The sequence below is a fragment of the Apus apus genome, chromosome 1, assembly GCF_020740795.1.
Source record: "Apus apus isolate bApuApu2 chromosome 1, bApuApu2.pri.cur, whole genome shotgun sequence".
NCBI classification, from domain to species: Eukaryota; Metazoa; Chordata; class Aves; order Apodiformes; family Apodidae; genus Apus; species Apus apus.
The window spans coordinates 80205692-80222727 of record NC_067282.1 but is presented as its reverse complement, the minus strand read 5'-3'; the positions used below and the strand labels follow the sequence as shown (position 1 = coordinate 80222727).

The 17036-nt window shown below is 37.8% G+C and overlaps 1 protein-coding gene across 2 annotated transcripts in view; it reads right to left on the bottom strand.

Annotated features, from left to right (window-relative positions):
- The window catches only part of EPHA6 (EPH receptor A6), a 491879-nt gene that overhangs the window by 90014 nt on the left and 384829 nt on the right, over nucleotides 1–17036 (bottom strand). For both annotated transcript variants that reach the window (XM_051635236.1, XM_051635153.1), the window contains 2 exons: nucleotides 16840–16965; nucleotides 10195–10380 (listed from right to left, as the gene is read on the bottom strand). In XM_051635236.1, the coding sequence (XP_051491196.1) occupies nucleotides 10195–10380; nucleotides 16840–16965 (312 nt within the window). The remainder of the gene's footprint in view (nucleotides 1–10194; nucleotides 10381–16839; nucleotides 16966–17036) is intronic.

Sequence of the window (17036 nt, the reverse complement as noted above, 5' to 3'; positions counted from 1 at the left end):
ACTTGTCTCCAGAGCAGAACACGGAAAACACATGGCACTTTTTAACAGACTAAACTCATACGAGTCTGAATGGATTTTCATTGTGTAATATGCAGATTTAAAGGATTTCTTGCTAATCACTGAAAAGTCTTAATTTCATCAGCTTTTACTGCTGTACACTGGAAAATTATTCTGTACATGGGAAACGTGTCCCAGCTGCTAACATTCTATGCATGTGCTTTGCTGTGTGAGGAGGATGTGTCTGGGTGAAGAGAAACTCTTCCTTACTCAGATAAGCCCATCTGGAATTTGCTAAAGCAAACTGGTATTATCTCCTACTCAAGAAGTTTCTTTCTTTTCTCTTCTACTCTCTTTCTATCCCATCCAAAGCATTACAACTACAGCTTTTTATAGCAATCCTTGGATCAGAAAGAAGATGATGTTGTAAATAACTAAAAAGTTTATTTTCCTCACATCCAACTCTCAAGTTTCCATAAAATACAGTATCAGATCATTTATTCAAGAAAAATACCAATCCATATTTTAATTCTTCTTCATATGAATCTGCTGTTAAAGATATCTCAGGCTTCTTGCCTTCCATTAGAAATTTAGGTATCAGCCTTTATGTTGTGGTAAAGATTACAATACAACCTCTTGAGGCAGACGTTTTTACCATAAAACACTTGTGACATCTGAACAACCACTACCATAATTACCTGCTGAAGCAGTAGTTCCCTAGGTCTGATGGTCTCTATTTTGGGGTGACAGGAGATTCATAACAAGGCTCCTTCTCACTCTAGATCTGGTAAATCTAAGGACCATAACTTGTCCTTACATATTAACCTTCACCAGGTTAAGTTTAGTTAACCCAGTGAAAATAACAGCTGTTTCTCTTAAAAAGTAACAATGGGGAGTTAAGACACCATGATTATGTCTTTCATCTTTGTCACCTCAAGGAGCAGCTGTGTTACTTGGTATCAGATATGGATCTAGAACCAACACCCACCATGGGACAGAAACATTGAATTATCTCTTGTTATTTTGGTATCTAATCTAGATTTCTCCCTGAAAGTGCAGTCTTAGCATAACATCTTAACTCAAAAGAACATGAAACAACATGATAGTAAAACCTGGTGTGATAAGGCCACTTAATTATTAGGATGCACTGTGTCAGGTAACTGTCCATCTATGCTTTCGTATAATGGCCACATTCAATAAAATTATTTTCTCTTGGCAGTGAACAAACCAGAATTTTTTTCCAATTTTATTTATTTTTATTATTGTTGTCTGTACTAATTCAGTCGCCTTATCTTCCACACTTCATAGCTAACCTGCCCCAAATGAACAACTGAATTCCTCGTGTCTATACAATGATTCATTACTTTGCTATTTTCTAATTCCATCAATATTCTCTCCAGTTCTTGCTGCTTCTTCTATTTATTCTCTCTTGGCAATTCAAATACATAACCCATTTCATCTTCTGAGGTTCTTAGCATTCACACCTGATTTTTTACATGGTTTGCAACTTCATACTCAATGACTCCATTACGGCACTTTCAAAGAAAGCTATATTAAGCAAAAAATTTGTATCATCATTCAAAGGTCATGGCTGAATTTGCACAACTGAAGTTAGTAAGACAGCAGGCATTTTCCAGGTTAATTTTGATCAGCTATTGCAATGAATATAGGTGTACGATTTTTTTGAAGCGTTTTGGCTTTCCTGGTTTTCCAATCAACCAGACACGGTAACACCTGAATTAAGCCATGTCCACTGGCATTTAACTAAGATGCATCTCCTAAAAATGGCAGTATTCTGCTCCTGGTCCTGTGGAGGTATTTTACTAGTGAAACACGGGGCAGTACAGGTGGATGGATATGCCTGCATATGATGATCCCTGAGGGATATAACAAAATTCTGTCTATAGTCTGTATATTAACTGAAAAGATGAAACAGAACATAGAAACAACTTTTTCCTGTAGTAAAGGTAATTTGATTTTCCGTTCATTCCTTTACTGCTGATCTGCATATGTTCTTATCAAAACAAAAAGGCAGTTATAAGAGTTGCAAGTGTTTCAATGTTACTTGATCAAGTTATGCCTCGTTACATTAACCACAACACAATGCATTAAAGAGGAAAGAATACTTGGTCAGACTAACTTCATTTCTTAAAACCAGAAAAAAATTAATCAAAGCATTTGCAAATACTTAGAAGATAACAGTGTGGTAAGTAATAACCTGCACATGTTTCTCAAGAGCAAATACCACAGCAGCCTAATTTCTGCCTGTGACGAATGGGCCTCACAGACAGGAAACCTTACAGTAAGGTTATATGCACATAATCCCAAATTGGTCATAATGCCCAAGACAGGGCACTATGATTTCCTGTTCTGGTGTAACTGTTGCACAGGCAGAGTAATAAGAGCTGGGAAACTGTCCTCAGTGGTTCACTGGCAGCCTGGAACGTTACAAACAGCACGGTCCAGAGCTTTTGCTACTGTTTTCGCCGGAATGACTGCAGTGCTGGAACTGAGTGTGTTTCTAAATCTGAGAAAAGACACCAAAATGGAAGGAGCTCTTCATTAGTAGGTTCAGAAGGCAAGATGACTTGGCATGATAGGGAAAGTTGTGAGAAAACAGAACACAATTCTGTAAAGACAAAGCAGATACATGGAGAAGGCAGTAAACAATCACAAAACTATATCCTGGAGAAAAGACAAGACAGCCAGCTGTTTCTATGGATAATAATAAATAAAAATAACCCCCCAGAATGGTTGCCATTGAAATCCATTGCATATTTTAAGATGAGTAACACAGTTTACATTGAAAATAATTATTTCCTGCTTAGTAGAGTAAGGTAAGGCTCAGCATCCCCTGTATCCACTTCTGAAAGCCATATTTTAGAAAATAAATGAATTGACTGGATAGAGTCCAAAGGAAAACCTTAAGAATGACCAAAGGTCTACCAAACATATAACATGAAGAAAGACGTGACAGAACTTGGGTGATTTACTGAAGACAGTAAAGACAATATAATGGTCTACAAATGTAAAATATTGCTGCGAAGAGGAAAGGCATAAAATATTTCAGCACCGACAGGAAAAAATAATGACCTTAAGGTGCAGTAAAAAACATAATCCAATTTAACACGGGGCAGGTTAAGTATGAAGATAGTTAAACACTCAACAGATTGCCCAGGGAGGCTGTGGAATCTTCACCAGGAAAGGTTTCTGAGAATAGGACAGGCAACCACCTATCCAGACTGGTTTAAATATAATTGATTCTGCCTCGGGGCAGGAAGATGGACAAGATGACCTCTAAGAGTCCTTCACAGCTCAATGCTGTATAGTCTGTGAATTACAAGGGAATGATTTATTGTTGAAAGATAGTGCAAAGTTAAGCATTTATTTAATTTACTTCTTAACAGGACACAACCCTGCTTCAATTTTGAGAGGACGGTAATATTTAACAACTAGGTTCAAGCTTACCAAATCATGCTTCTGATATAAACTGATTTTGCTAGGCTCTAAAACACAGCAGAACCTCTCTTAGCTATCATTACCAATTATTCTCAAATTCAGCATGTCTTGGTATTCATTTCAGTCAGAGAATCTCACATCTCAGCAAAGATTTAGTAACAACAAAGTTACAAGGGGACTTTATCAATACATGTATAAAGAGTAAGAAATGAATGTGCAGTTATCAAAATAAATCAAACACAGTTTGTGAATTTGGATTATTTATTGCTTTATATACACTCTCTAACCCCCTCACTCCACTACCTGTCAACTGGACTTGCAATTGCCATTTGTAATTTTTCTCCCCATTGCTCATGTGGTTTTCCTATAAAGACAACAGATCAGCCATGTTGTTGCAGCAAACCTGTCAGCACAGTGCAGTCTTGTTTCTTGTGGTTATTCACTAAATGTTCTGGTTACATATGTAAAAATAAGCCCCAACGCTTCACATATCACCCTACGCACTATAACTATCTTGCTCTTTATCATACCATATTCTGCTCTACTTCAATGGTGGAGGAAGAAATACTTTATTCAGAAGATATATGGAAATGCAATCACTTGCAGTTAATAATTTTGCTAATTATGAAAATTGATGACAACACTTTTCCTTAAAAGAAAAAAATCTGGCCACTCCTTATCTGGAAGACTTTATCTTTTTATAGCTGTTGGTAAGAATTGTATTTGTCACCTATTTTTCTGCTAGAAGCACATCTCACATCAAAGCATCTCGATTTCTTTGAAAGTCAGGTCCTACACATCTGAATACAGACATCTGAAGGCAAAAGATCCTGAAGAAAGCAATATCCTTTTTCTCAGACCTAACTTTAAAAAGTAGAATTATAAAAATTTAGATATGTTAGATACTGTATCATGGTCAGACTAAGCTGCTGCTAACAAGACGTAAGCTGTTTGACTGTTTGACAATATACTTCTTCTTCATTGTGTATCATCCCGTGAAAGATACTGCAACAGAGTTGACAGTTATAATGTACAGCTTCCTAGCTGCAAAACAGAAAAAACAGAATATATGTATGTGACTGATTCGAACCTCAGGAAACCATAACGGCCCTTTAATTTTTGCAGCAACCTTCAACACTACAAGAAGGATGTAGAATTGCTGGAGCATGTCCAGAGAAGAGCTACCAAGCTGGTGAAAGGTCTGGAGAATAAATCCTATAAGGAGAGGCTGAGGGAACTGGGATTGTTTAGTTTGAAGAAGAGGAGGCTGAGGGGAGACCTCATTGCCCTCTGTAACTACCTGAAGAGGTTGTACAGAAGTGGGAGTTGGCCTCTTCTCCCAAGTGAATAATGACAGGATGAGAGGAAATGATCTGAAGCTGTGCCAGGGGAGGTTTAGACTGGATATTAGAAATAATTTCTTTACTGAAAGAGTGGTTGGACAGTGGAACAGGCTGCTCAGGGAGGTGACGGAGTCACCATCCCTGGAAGTATTTAAAAGAAATACAGATAATAGTGCTCAGTGACATGATTTAAGCATTGAATGGGTAAATTAGGTTATGGTAGGGGGATTTAGGTTATGGTTGGACTTGATGATCTTCAATGTCCTTTCCAACCAGGATGACTCTATGATTCTACGATTCTATAAATGACATGCATCATCGTTTGTATGCCTTATCTGAAATACTCATACATATGCATGTATGAGTAGAAATATCCTAGTACTAGCAACATTAATGACATTTTTTGAATAGCAGCTCTTGAAAGGTAACCTATATTGCAAGAAGCCTATGGATACTTACCTTAAAAATTAATTTTAACAATTCAAAGTTATTTGGAATACAGTTTGACTGGGAGAGAAAAAAACCTAAGATTATGACTACAATACAGTTCTTGCATGCATTAATAATTTGTATTGACACAGTATTACACAGTACTGACAAGGCCATTCTTTAAACTACTGTGTAAGACCGCATCAAGCTAAACTCACTATAGATTCCAGTTTGGCTCAGGATTTGTTCCACTATGGTTACAATAAGTCAGAGACCAATTTTTCATGTCTCTTCTAGCTATAGTTATGTTGGCAGGTGTTTGCTGTGGGCTTAGCTTTAGTTTACTTCATGGACTTTTCATGGCAAGTCTGCAACACAGACTGGAACACAATGTAGAAGACACATAATACTTCTATATAGCCCAGATCTCAATGCTGGTTACATATATTCACACTGGAGAAATAAGTTATACTTTTCTTGTACCTGTTTATGAAATAGCAGCAGCTTGGACAATGACAAACAAGTTGGCTGAGCATACCCTGACACATCCAAGAAGAGCTCCCAAAATAATCACTGTGCCACTATGACTTGAAAGGGAAACATGAAGGTTTCCATAAAGTGTTTCAGCACTTCTCATGAATTTGCAAGGCAATAAGCATACTTTTGTGGCAAACCATGGAATAAATGTTGCTAAAACAAACCAAACAGAAATAAAGTTTCTTGTATGACTTCGGATTATCAAGAAAAGCAAACTGTGGATCCAGATTTTGTGTGACAGTGTACTTGCCTTGGCCTGGCAAATTGACCTTGAAATGAACTCTCCGCTAACAGAAAGCCTGTCCTACAGCAACTGTTCTACCTGCTTACTGCTCTCTGTGATTAGGGATCAGAGTTAAAACAAATAAAGAATGAAGCAATCAGAAAAGCAGATTAAAACTGTTTCAGACCTACTTCTGAGCACGTATACTACAGCATTTTTTCATCTTGTGCAGTACATATTCTATAGCAATTCTGAAAAATGCATCATTTAAAAGTTAACATCTGCTTAGCTGGTAGCATCAGATAAAAGCACTCATTTGTTAGGAATAGGCAAATTTATTTTTGCCCCAATCAATAGGTATTGATTTGGTATTGCTCAGTAGAGCACTTCTGCTTGTTACAATAAAATCCTTTTTTTTGGTTTGTTTTTGTTCAATAGTCAATGACACTGTAATGGAAGGCACTGCTTACAATCTCATGCAGTATATCGGCAACCACTAGAAGTTAATGACTAATGGTTACAAAGAGGAAAGCACGTGCTAAGAACAGCATTGCACGTCTGTGAATCAAATTTACTGAATTCAATGTGCCTTTATATGTTAGTGGAATTGTAACGTACATCAGAAAAACAGTTTCTGCTGTCATTAATCCAAGTTTTAACACAAAACACCTTTTAATCATGCTATCATTACATAAATAATTCAGCTAGAACAAAATTCTGTCTCTCTTCTACAGCACCACCTTTCAGTTACAGGAAATTTCTGGCCTGTGTTGTCTTGTACAATCCTAAATTTAGGATTTAGGATTTAGTGAAATACAAAGTTACTGTTCCTCTCCCAGCTGAACTCATGTTATTCTCTACCACATATAGGGCAGTACAAACGCAAGGCAAATTCCTAAAGATAAACTGCCTCCTAGCTTCTTCTCTGCAGCAGAACAGCACAGCACAACTTTGTCCCTTACACTTTATAGAACTTGCACTTCCCATGCCTTAAGGTGAAATTTGTTGATAACTCATGTATTTTTTTATTCTATTATTATTGCTGTGTACTTGTTTTATTTTTTAAAAATTTGCCTGACCCAAAAATATTTTCGTATTAATTTTCTTAGTTTATATTTGAGAGGGATGCATATTTTTACAGAACAGTGTGACTATAACAGTAACGCCTACTATTTTTATATTACCCCTAAGAAAACATTCCAGAAACAAAGTGTTGACTCCTTAGAGAAAAGCAGAGCTGCTAATGAGGACGGTTGTCTATAATCACTTCCCTGTAGAGCAGTAACAAATACTCTAATGTTGGGGCACTGATTTATCTGTTTGTTTCTGTTTTCTTAATGCAATCTTCATTTATTTCTAGACTGATGATGAGACATTATGGAAAGAAAATTTATAAATGTGGCAAAGATAAAACAATCATGCCATTGCCAAGTATGTTATACTGCACTCTGTGTGCACCATCTAATTGGATTTAAACAATGTTCGTAAATCACAGCCATTAACCTTTTGCAGAAATGAGACATATACTAGGAGATCCACCATTTGGATCCTAGTCATACCTGGAATCTGGTTTATAAACTGCCTTTGTTGCTGAAGACTGGTGGAATTTAATTCCTGCTGTATAGATCATTATGAAGCAAAGAACTCAATTAAATTAATTTCCTGCATATTTACATCTCTTGAGACAGAACTCCAATGCTGCTCAGTCAGAATTAACTCATGTTCTTGTTTGTTGTCAGCAGAGCAGTTACTGACAGAACATTGGAGGAGACTAAGCCATATCTTTCCAGAAGTCTGCAAGGTAATGGATTATGTTAGTCGAGTTACCAAACATTCCTAAATAATAATTTGTCCTTGCAATACTGTGTGAAGAAAGAAACAATCCTTTTCATCTTAATTTAGAACCACAAAGAGACTGATTTGATCAAGGATGAGGAGGTCATTAAGATCAGTCAACATGGTTTTACCAAGGGGAAGTCATGTTTGACCAACCTTATGGCCTTCTATGAGGAAGTAACTAGGTGGACAGATGATGGTAGAGCGGTAGATGTGGTTTATCTTGATTTCAGTAAAGCATTTGACACTGTCTCCCACAGCATCCTCATAGATAAGCTGAGGAAGTGTGGTCTTGATGGTCAGGTAGTGAGGTGGATCAGGAACTGGTCGAAAGGAAGAAGTCAGAGAGTTGTGATCAATGGGACAGAATCTACTTGGAGGTCTGTGACTAGTGGAGTCCCTCAGGGGTCGGTACTGGGACCCAAGTTCAATATTTTCATCAATGACCTGGATGAGGGAAGAAAGTGTGCCCTCAGCAAGTTTGCTGATGACACAAAACTGGGAGGAGTGGCTGACACACCAGAAGGCTGTGCTGCCATTCAGCAAGACCTAGACAGGCTGGAGAGTTGGGTGGGGAGAAACTTGATTAAATTCAACAAGGGCAAGTGTAGAGTCTTGCATCTGGGGAAGAACAACACCATGTACCAGTACAGGTTGGGGGCTGACCTGCTGGAGAGCAGCGTAGGTGAAAGGGATCTGGGGGTCCTGGTGGACAGGAGGATGACCGTGAGCCAGCAATGTGCCCTTGTGGCTAAGAAGGCCAATGGCATCCTGGGGTGTATTAGAAAGGGTGTGGTTAGAAGGTCAAGGGAGGTTCTCCTCCCCCTCTATTCTGCCTTGGTGAGGCCGCATCTGGAGTATTGTGTCCAGTTCTGGGCCCCTCAGTTCAAGAAGGACAGGGAACTGCTGGAAAGAGTCCAGCGCAGAGCCACGAAGATGATGAAGGGAGTGGAACATCTCCCTGATGAGGAAAGGCTGAGGGAGCTGGGTCTCTTTAGCTTGGAAAAGAGGAGACTGAGGGGTGACCTCATCAGTGTTTACAAATAAGTTAAGGGCAAGTGTCTGGAGGATGGAGCCAGGCTTTTCACAGTGATGTCCAGTGACAGGACAAGGGGCAGTGGGTGCAAACTGGACCATAGGAGGTTCCACGTAAACATCAGAAAAAACTTCTTTCCTGTGAGAGTTGACAGAGCCCTGGAACAGGCTGCTCAGAGAGGCTGTGGAGTCTCCTTCACTGGAGACATTCAAAACCTGCCTGGACAACTTCCTGTGTGATGTGCTCTGGGTGACCCTGCTCTGGCAGGGGGATTGGACTAGATGATCTTTCGAGGTCCCTTCCAACCCCTAAGATTCTGTGATTCTGTGATCCTGTAAACCTATTGAAATGCCATCCAATGACATGAATTCAAGAACTATAATTTCCTCTTTGTTCTAATAAGTTGTGTTTTCCAAATATAGCTTTTGATCTTGTAACATGGTGAAAACAGGAAATATCTGTAAAATGTTTATGGCATTTACTGTGATAGGAAGAGGATGTAACTGCTGTATATATGTAACACTCGATCTTTAAAAGAAAAATAATACGTAATGCAAATCAGCAAACAGCACAGCTTAGTTGAGGCAATAACTAATTTTGAGAAGAGTATACCTTACAAGATTTTTAATTAATTACCAAGAAAATTTGGCATTAAAGAAATTACATGCATGTTAATATGAATTTTATTTAATACTTAAATGATAACTAGATATTTCAGCATTTTAGAAAAGGCAATAACCCTACTAAAAATGCTAGATTTCAGAGGTGAGTAATATCTCTTGACAGCTGCAACAGGTATAAAAAGTAAGATATTTCATAGATTATTCTGGAATACCAGTGAATCATTTGCAAGTGTAGAAAAGTCCAAAAGAGTTTACATTTTATTTTTTTAAAATAGGAAACCGATCTCTTCTGGTACCAACATCAGTAAAACAGAGCTAAATAAAAAGTTAGTGACTGTGACAAAAGATGATAGCTGCTCTCTGATACGATGATGTGACTTCATTGTCAACTCAGTTACATTTATGGTTTTCTCTACCGTGTTCCACTTGCCCGTAAGTAAAATCTACAGTGCTATTTCATAAACCTTTAAGACTTTATTTGAATGAGGAGGATTTTTATTTTTTAAAAAACACACCAAACCCATTTATAATTTAAAACAGGCTATGGATTTCCTATGATGTTCCCAAATTCTGCAGTTTCCGCTCCACATTATGATTTGGATAGTTTCTGAGAATTGCAGCCCATACTGCATGTGGAAGTAATGCTTAATTTTGATACTAAATGGGGACAGAATGGGGAAAAAAAAGAAAAAGCTATTAATAGTAACTTACTTTTTGTAACAACTCCTTCAAGGCGAATTATATTTGGGTGATCAAATTGTCCCATGATACTGGCCTCTCTCAGGAAATCTCTTCTCTGCCGGTCCAGATAGCCGCCTTTTAGAGTTTTAATTGCAACAGGTATTTCTCTTTTTCCTGGTGTCTTCAGACGTCCACTGCATACTTCTCCAAACTCACCTTAAATAGATAAAAGGTATGTTAGAACTACAGTACAGTTTGCTGAACTTAAACATCTTATTTTCCAAAATAACTATCAGTAACTGTCTTAAAAGCTGGCTTTTTTAATAGTTCAGTTCTTTGTAGTTGTCAGTGAAAGAAGAAACTCAAGAAACTCGCACATCCCATGGAATTGGGCGGGGGCAAAATGGATGGGATATTCCAGTTTGTGAGATTTATCACATCCCAGAAAAGCAAATTATTCAGCATTACTTTACAACAAATAATCACCTTTTGTTTGTGCCAGAACACAAGACCGTGGGGACTTGTGCTTTCACTGCAATAGCTGAACTGCCCTCCACAGTGTGGCTCATCTTGCTTTCCTGACACTTTTGAGATGTAACATTGATATAAAGATGTTTTTGATATAACCAAGCATGTTATGAGGAAGGAATGTAATGACACTCAGATTTTATTCTAATAATGACAAAATATCTGCCTAAAATACCTGTTTATACCAGTCTCTATCTATAGGTGTGTCATGCATCAAGACCTATATGAAAAAAATTCTGTGAGAATACCAGAACACCTAACTATCCTCCAATTGTAGAAAGCATTTAAAATGTACTTAAGACTATTATACCCCAGTAAAGCCCTTGCATGTCATTTATTTAAATTGACTTACACACCTACTTGAAATTAATTACCTATTTCACTGTTCAGACAGCCAAAAGCCAACAATTTCAGCAAATCAGGTCTGAGTTGCGTAATGAGAGAAACCTCAAATCTTGCTTCAGCTGATGTTTTCCTGTGCATTTAATGGCCTTTCAAGAACACGTGTTTTCTCACATTCCCTTTACACATTTACTTATTAAGTTTGTATGGAAACCACAACATTCCTTTGATCTTGAAGCCATATTCTGGATGCCTGCAGGTCACTTTTCAACAGGTCATAATTCAGTAAAAGAAAAAAAAAATGTTCACGAAAATATTTCAAAGCACTTCTCAGTGCAGGGTACTTCCATAGCAAAATTGAAGTCTCTACCCCAGTCATTTTGGAATCAGAACTGTTGAAAAACAAAAAGCGAGTCATAAACAGCTATACATTTAACTGGAGTAAATAATTTGTCACGCCCTCCATTGAGTCCTGAATTAGCTTTCCTTAAATTTGACGGACAGAACGCAAACAAAACATAAGAAAGCCCTATGCTGTACCAGTGTGTCTTCAGATATGAACTGAATCCAAAAGAAAGAGGCCTTAAAAACAGAAGCTTCACTTCAGAAAATTATAGATTGCTGATGGTAGAGGATTAGAATGGATATTGTAATGCAGTTTTTATTTTATTAGGTTCTGTCACTTCCCTCAAAACAAACCAAAGCTTTATTAGCCAATAAGATCCAGGAAGAGTGCAGGGATTAAAAAAAACAATTTCACAGCTTGTCTTTCACTTCAAAACAGACATCATCAAGTGCAAGAGTACAATTAACAGATGCTGAACATAACGTCTGAATAAATGAGCAGCTTCCTAAATAGATAACAAGTCAAGTGTCTTAGGTTTTCTTTTTACCAAAAATCCTCTCATTTATTTTATTCCTACCCAGTTTTTACAAATAAATCAAAGCATTTGCTTCCTTGAAGATGTGTGCTTATGTGTGAAAACATATGTCAATAGACTAATGCTCTGGGAATTTTTGGCAAAAATTCTCTTCAGATTCTCTAAAGCCATGACCTTATTGCATCTTACCGGCTTTTCAAACTTTAATGCCTAAAATAAGAAAAAATTCCAGTTTCTTTCTTGTGATTAAACTGTGAAAAGCAAAAAATACTGGAGTCTAAATATTCAGATTTTTAAATAGATGTCATGAGCAATAACTGTGCAGAACAGCAAAATCTCATTTTTGAGAATCATTTGGAAAGCAGAGGTTATAAAACAAATAGTTTTGCTATGACAAGATTGTAGAAGAGTACTACAACTTGAGAATTTCAGAAATAATAGCATTAATACCTAAGGGATTGTAAAGGGCTGTTCATCAAGTGTTTTGAAATTAATTAAACTCAAAGGAGCAAGTGAAGGACTTAGAATCCCAAGATTTATTACCTGTACAACATCCAAAGAAGGGGAGGGAATGTTGTGTCTTCTCCCTGACCTATTTTTTTCCCTCTTTTGGATGCATGATTAGTGCAGGTAGAAAGAAATTTCACTCCCCTTGGATATTGTGATTGATAAAATAATGAACATAAAGACTACCAGCAGTTTTTTTGTGACATGATGTCAAATAGACAATAACTGATCATCAGCTTACAGAAGAGACAGATACTACATCTAGAAACCTAAGGTATGTGTAATAACTTCTAGTTCTGGTTTAGACTATATGGAGATCAATGATATATTTTAAAGCATTGAACTACTTACACTGAGAAAGAGTTTGACAAGATTTCATACCAGAGTATTTTTTATACACTTTAGTTCAGATAAATAATTTTGAATGTTTTTAAAGTCCAAGGGAAATGTATTCAACAAAAGGGATTTTTAAAATCCAAGAATCTAAGTCTCATTGCCCAAGTTGGAGGATAGACAAGACAAATATTGACCCTGCTGTTGATCTTCCAGCAGTAAAGGTTCATGACTGCATGTGTAATAAGTAGAAGCTAAGAGCCAGATGTCAAAGAAGCTGACATGAGCCAGCAGTGTGTCCTGGAAGGCAGGAGGGCCAACCATGTCCTCGGGTGCATCATGCATAGGGTTGCCAGGTGATTGTCCTACTCTACTCTGCACTGGTGCAGCCTCACCTTGAGTACTGCCTGCAGTTCTGAGCACCAGAATATAAAAAGGACATCAAGCTGTTGGACAGTGTCCAAAGGAGAGCCACAAGGATGGTGAAGGTCTGGAAGGAAGGAGTTATGAGAAGCAGCTAAGGTCACTAAGATTATTCAGCTTGGAGGAGGCTGAGGGGTGACCCCATTGCAGTCTATGGCTACCTCATGAGGGGAAGAGATGGGGCAGGCACTGACCTCTTCACTCCTGTGGCCAATAACAGGACTCAGGGAAGTGGCAGGAAGCTGAATCAGGGGAGGCTGGATATCAGGAAAAGGATTTGCAACCAGAGGGTGGCTGAGCACTACAACAAGCTCCCCAGGGAAGTGGTTACAGCATCAAGCCTGCCTGAGTTCAAGAAGTATTTGGGTGATGCTCTCAGGCACATGGTGTGATTCTTGGGGTGCCCTACACAGTGACAGGAGCTGGACCCAATGATCCTGATGGGTCCCTTCCAACTCAGCATATTCAGTGATTCTATGATTCAATGCAATCAGTTTGCAAGTTGTGCTATGCAATAAATATCTTTGAAGAGCGCAGGTCACTCAAGTAATTTTAGAAGATAGAAAATATAAAAATAAAATATGTCAAAGCAGGCAAAAATTCATTCCCATGCACAAAATAAAAGGGAGAGAGAAGCTGAGTAAAGAATTTTTATAAATGAATTAAGTTGAGAATAAGGCCACAATTTTCATCTGAACTAAAATCAATGAGCTCAGTCCTTGTTTGGTGTATTCAACTCCTTTGAAATCAGCAGTTATACCATTGCTGAATGTAGTTCAATAGGATTTATAATCTAAGACATCAATATCTACAGCATATCAGAAGAAAAGAAGAAAAAAATAGAAATCAGACAATGTTTTCTGTAGAAGTCAGCCTTCTAGGGTCTCCCTCAAGCTCATAATTCCAGTGGTGCACAGTGCCAGCCACATATTATCTAGCTTAAGCAACTGGGTAAACTCTGAAGTACTCTAATGATATGGACTGCAGTGTGAAAAAGAATTTTCTCTCTTACTTTCAGGTCGATACTTTGTCTCCCCTGTTTGTTAACAGACCAGGTTTTATTCTGTTTTACTATTTGCATGACATTTTCTAGTGCACAAAACAATTTTTAGCACCGCCGGAGACATTTCCCCTGCTGTCAGTGTAGCAACGTATCATTAAATGAGGGAGCACAACTTAAAAGTACCTCTCCTTTCTCGAGTGACTAAGATATATGAAACAAAGATAAAAAAGAAGGATCACAGTGCATTATGTCTTCTGATACTAATTTTCCTGACAATATTTGCTAGCATGAGTTTGTGGTGGGCTCACTATAACCAATTTAAAATATTTTTTTCCCCCACTGAACCCATTCTACAAGATGTAACTCTAATTTTTGAAGTCTGTTGTGAATGATTTTATTTTTTTCTTGATGGCATCAAATTAGAGGAAGGAAGTAATGTCAAACATTTACTTAGTAAGTAATGAAAGAGCATTGTTAAAGAAAGCCCAGAATAGATAACTCAAAGATGGGCAATGGAGTACGGAAAATAGTGATTATTGCTACTGAAATAAAATTACAGTGAGGTGATGACAAAACATCTGTGTTGTCAGTATTATACCTTTAAGATGACAGTTTTCAAAACTCAGTCACTAAATGTCTTAAGGACACAGAGAAATATCCATATTGTGTAAACTAAGGACAGGTATTGTATTAGTCTTACACAGGAAGAAATTAGATTTCAGAGCTGGAATTAGATGTTCATAAAAAATTTTGACACAGACCCTTAGCTCTCCCACCTTCCCTTTCTGCTGGGGCTGAGAAATGATTAATGCTCCCCAGCCATTGACAATGTGTGGATAACAACACAGAAACATAAGGCACCACAGGAACTTCAGACTCTCCTTGTCAGGCCATTTTTTGCTTTAATTTGTTTTAACTGTGAGAGATGTTGGCGGGCCTGTTGACTGATATGTTGACCACAAGTCATGCATTGAGAACCACTAGTCAGGCAACTTTGTAATGTCCTTTTCTAGCCTTGTTTCTCTAAATCCTCAGTAAACTACAGCTGGGTACAGCAGAAAGCAAACAATCTCAGGATCTGGTTGATAATGAGATGTTCTAGAGAGTCAGAACAAAAGTTCCAATAAATGGTTTTATAAGATTGATCTTTTCAAGTATTTAACTTTTGTTGTGTTAACCACAAAGGTGTGTTTTCTGTCACTATTGAGCTGCCACCACGACCTCTAGTGAACTCTAGACAGCAACCATGAACCTTTATCCCTGCAAAAGCTTTCAAAAGTGAATGTGTGGAAAGACTTGAACAGCATTTTCCTGAGTAGCAAAACCTGACAATTATGCCAAAGCTAAGACAAGGGGATAACACTTAATGCACAGAGTAGACATGTCTATAAACACAGCACATTAGTGAAGGATAAAATCTCTGAAGACACAAGGGGGATGCTGTCTCCCTTAGAAGAAAAAAAAAAAGGCCAATATCTGTACAGAAATAATGAGCTTCTGAAACTTAGTTTCAAATAGCTATGAAATGGGCTACATCCCCAATAACATGTTCTCAACTGAAGGTAAACAAACGATAGATGAGAACAGTTGGTCAGATATAATTCTTCTCTGTCCCCACCATACCCTTGGACAAACATAGAAGAAAGAGAACCTGGAGCTTTTATCCCCATTCGTCCTGCTTCCCAGCTCCATGTCACCTTTTACACTGTTTACACTTTCTCATCAGAACTTCCTCCTTCCCCTCTCTGCCAATGATCCATTTTTCAACAAAGACTGTCCCAGGTCAGCCTCTCCTTTTCCTCCTTGTATTCCTCCTATTTTATCTTTTGGAATGTTTTTTGCTCAGTCTTCTATATTCTCTATTTTCTTCTTTACCAAGAAAGTAAAAGCAATTCACTGAGGAGAGTTCTAGATTAATAAATATAAAGCAAAGTAGGAAAGCTGATTTTATCAATCTCCTGCATAGAAAGGGGAATTGTGCAATGCCCATTGAACTATTATCCTCTGTTGCTTGATCAGGAATTTTATTCATGTGAATTTCAGTTGTAAAATTCTATGAAGCCTTGCAAAAATAACTGATGGTCATCCAATGTCAGCATTTGATAAAATAGCATCCTGCTGAATTAGTTACATTGTCCACTTCCCAAAACTAGAAAAATCTTACAAGGAGTAGCCTTAGCAAGAAGACAAGACAGTGCTGTTAAGCAAAAGTGGACAAACATGTTAATAGTGATCTCATCTCCCCCCAGAAAGAGATTCTGACCTAATCACCCCCTCAGCGAAAGAGGGTCTGTGTCACTAACTATGGCAAATGCTGAGTGACCCAGTGTTTTGAGTACATTTAGAACAAAGAAAAAACAAAACCAAAACCCAAAGCAATCCCAAAACCCAACCCCACCCCAAAAATTGATAAAGCCTTAAAAAGGTTTGGGATAAACCTATTACTTTGGATAATCTGCCCCTCAGGAACTCCTTATTTGAATATACCCACGTTTGGAATATTAGCCATATACAATACTTTACTTGAGAGTAAAGTGGTTTTATCAGAGAAATACGGTCACATTTTGTACTGTACTTGACAGCTTGCATTATCATGGTGACTTGAAAAAAGGAGCCTAGCTATGCGCAGACATTTTTTTAAAGTGGGTGTACTTTTACCTGCCCCAATAACTCTCTCAATACGAATTCTTGAAGGATCTATCTCCTTTGCAAACTCATGGACGGCAAGAGATGGGTCTTCATATGTGTCTGGATCAATATATGTTTTGATTCCTGGGAAACGTACTGTAAAAAAGAGAGAATACTAGGATTCAAGCATTCTTTGACATTCACGCATAATAACAACATGGGTTTAT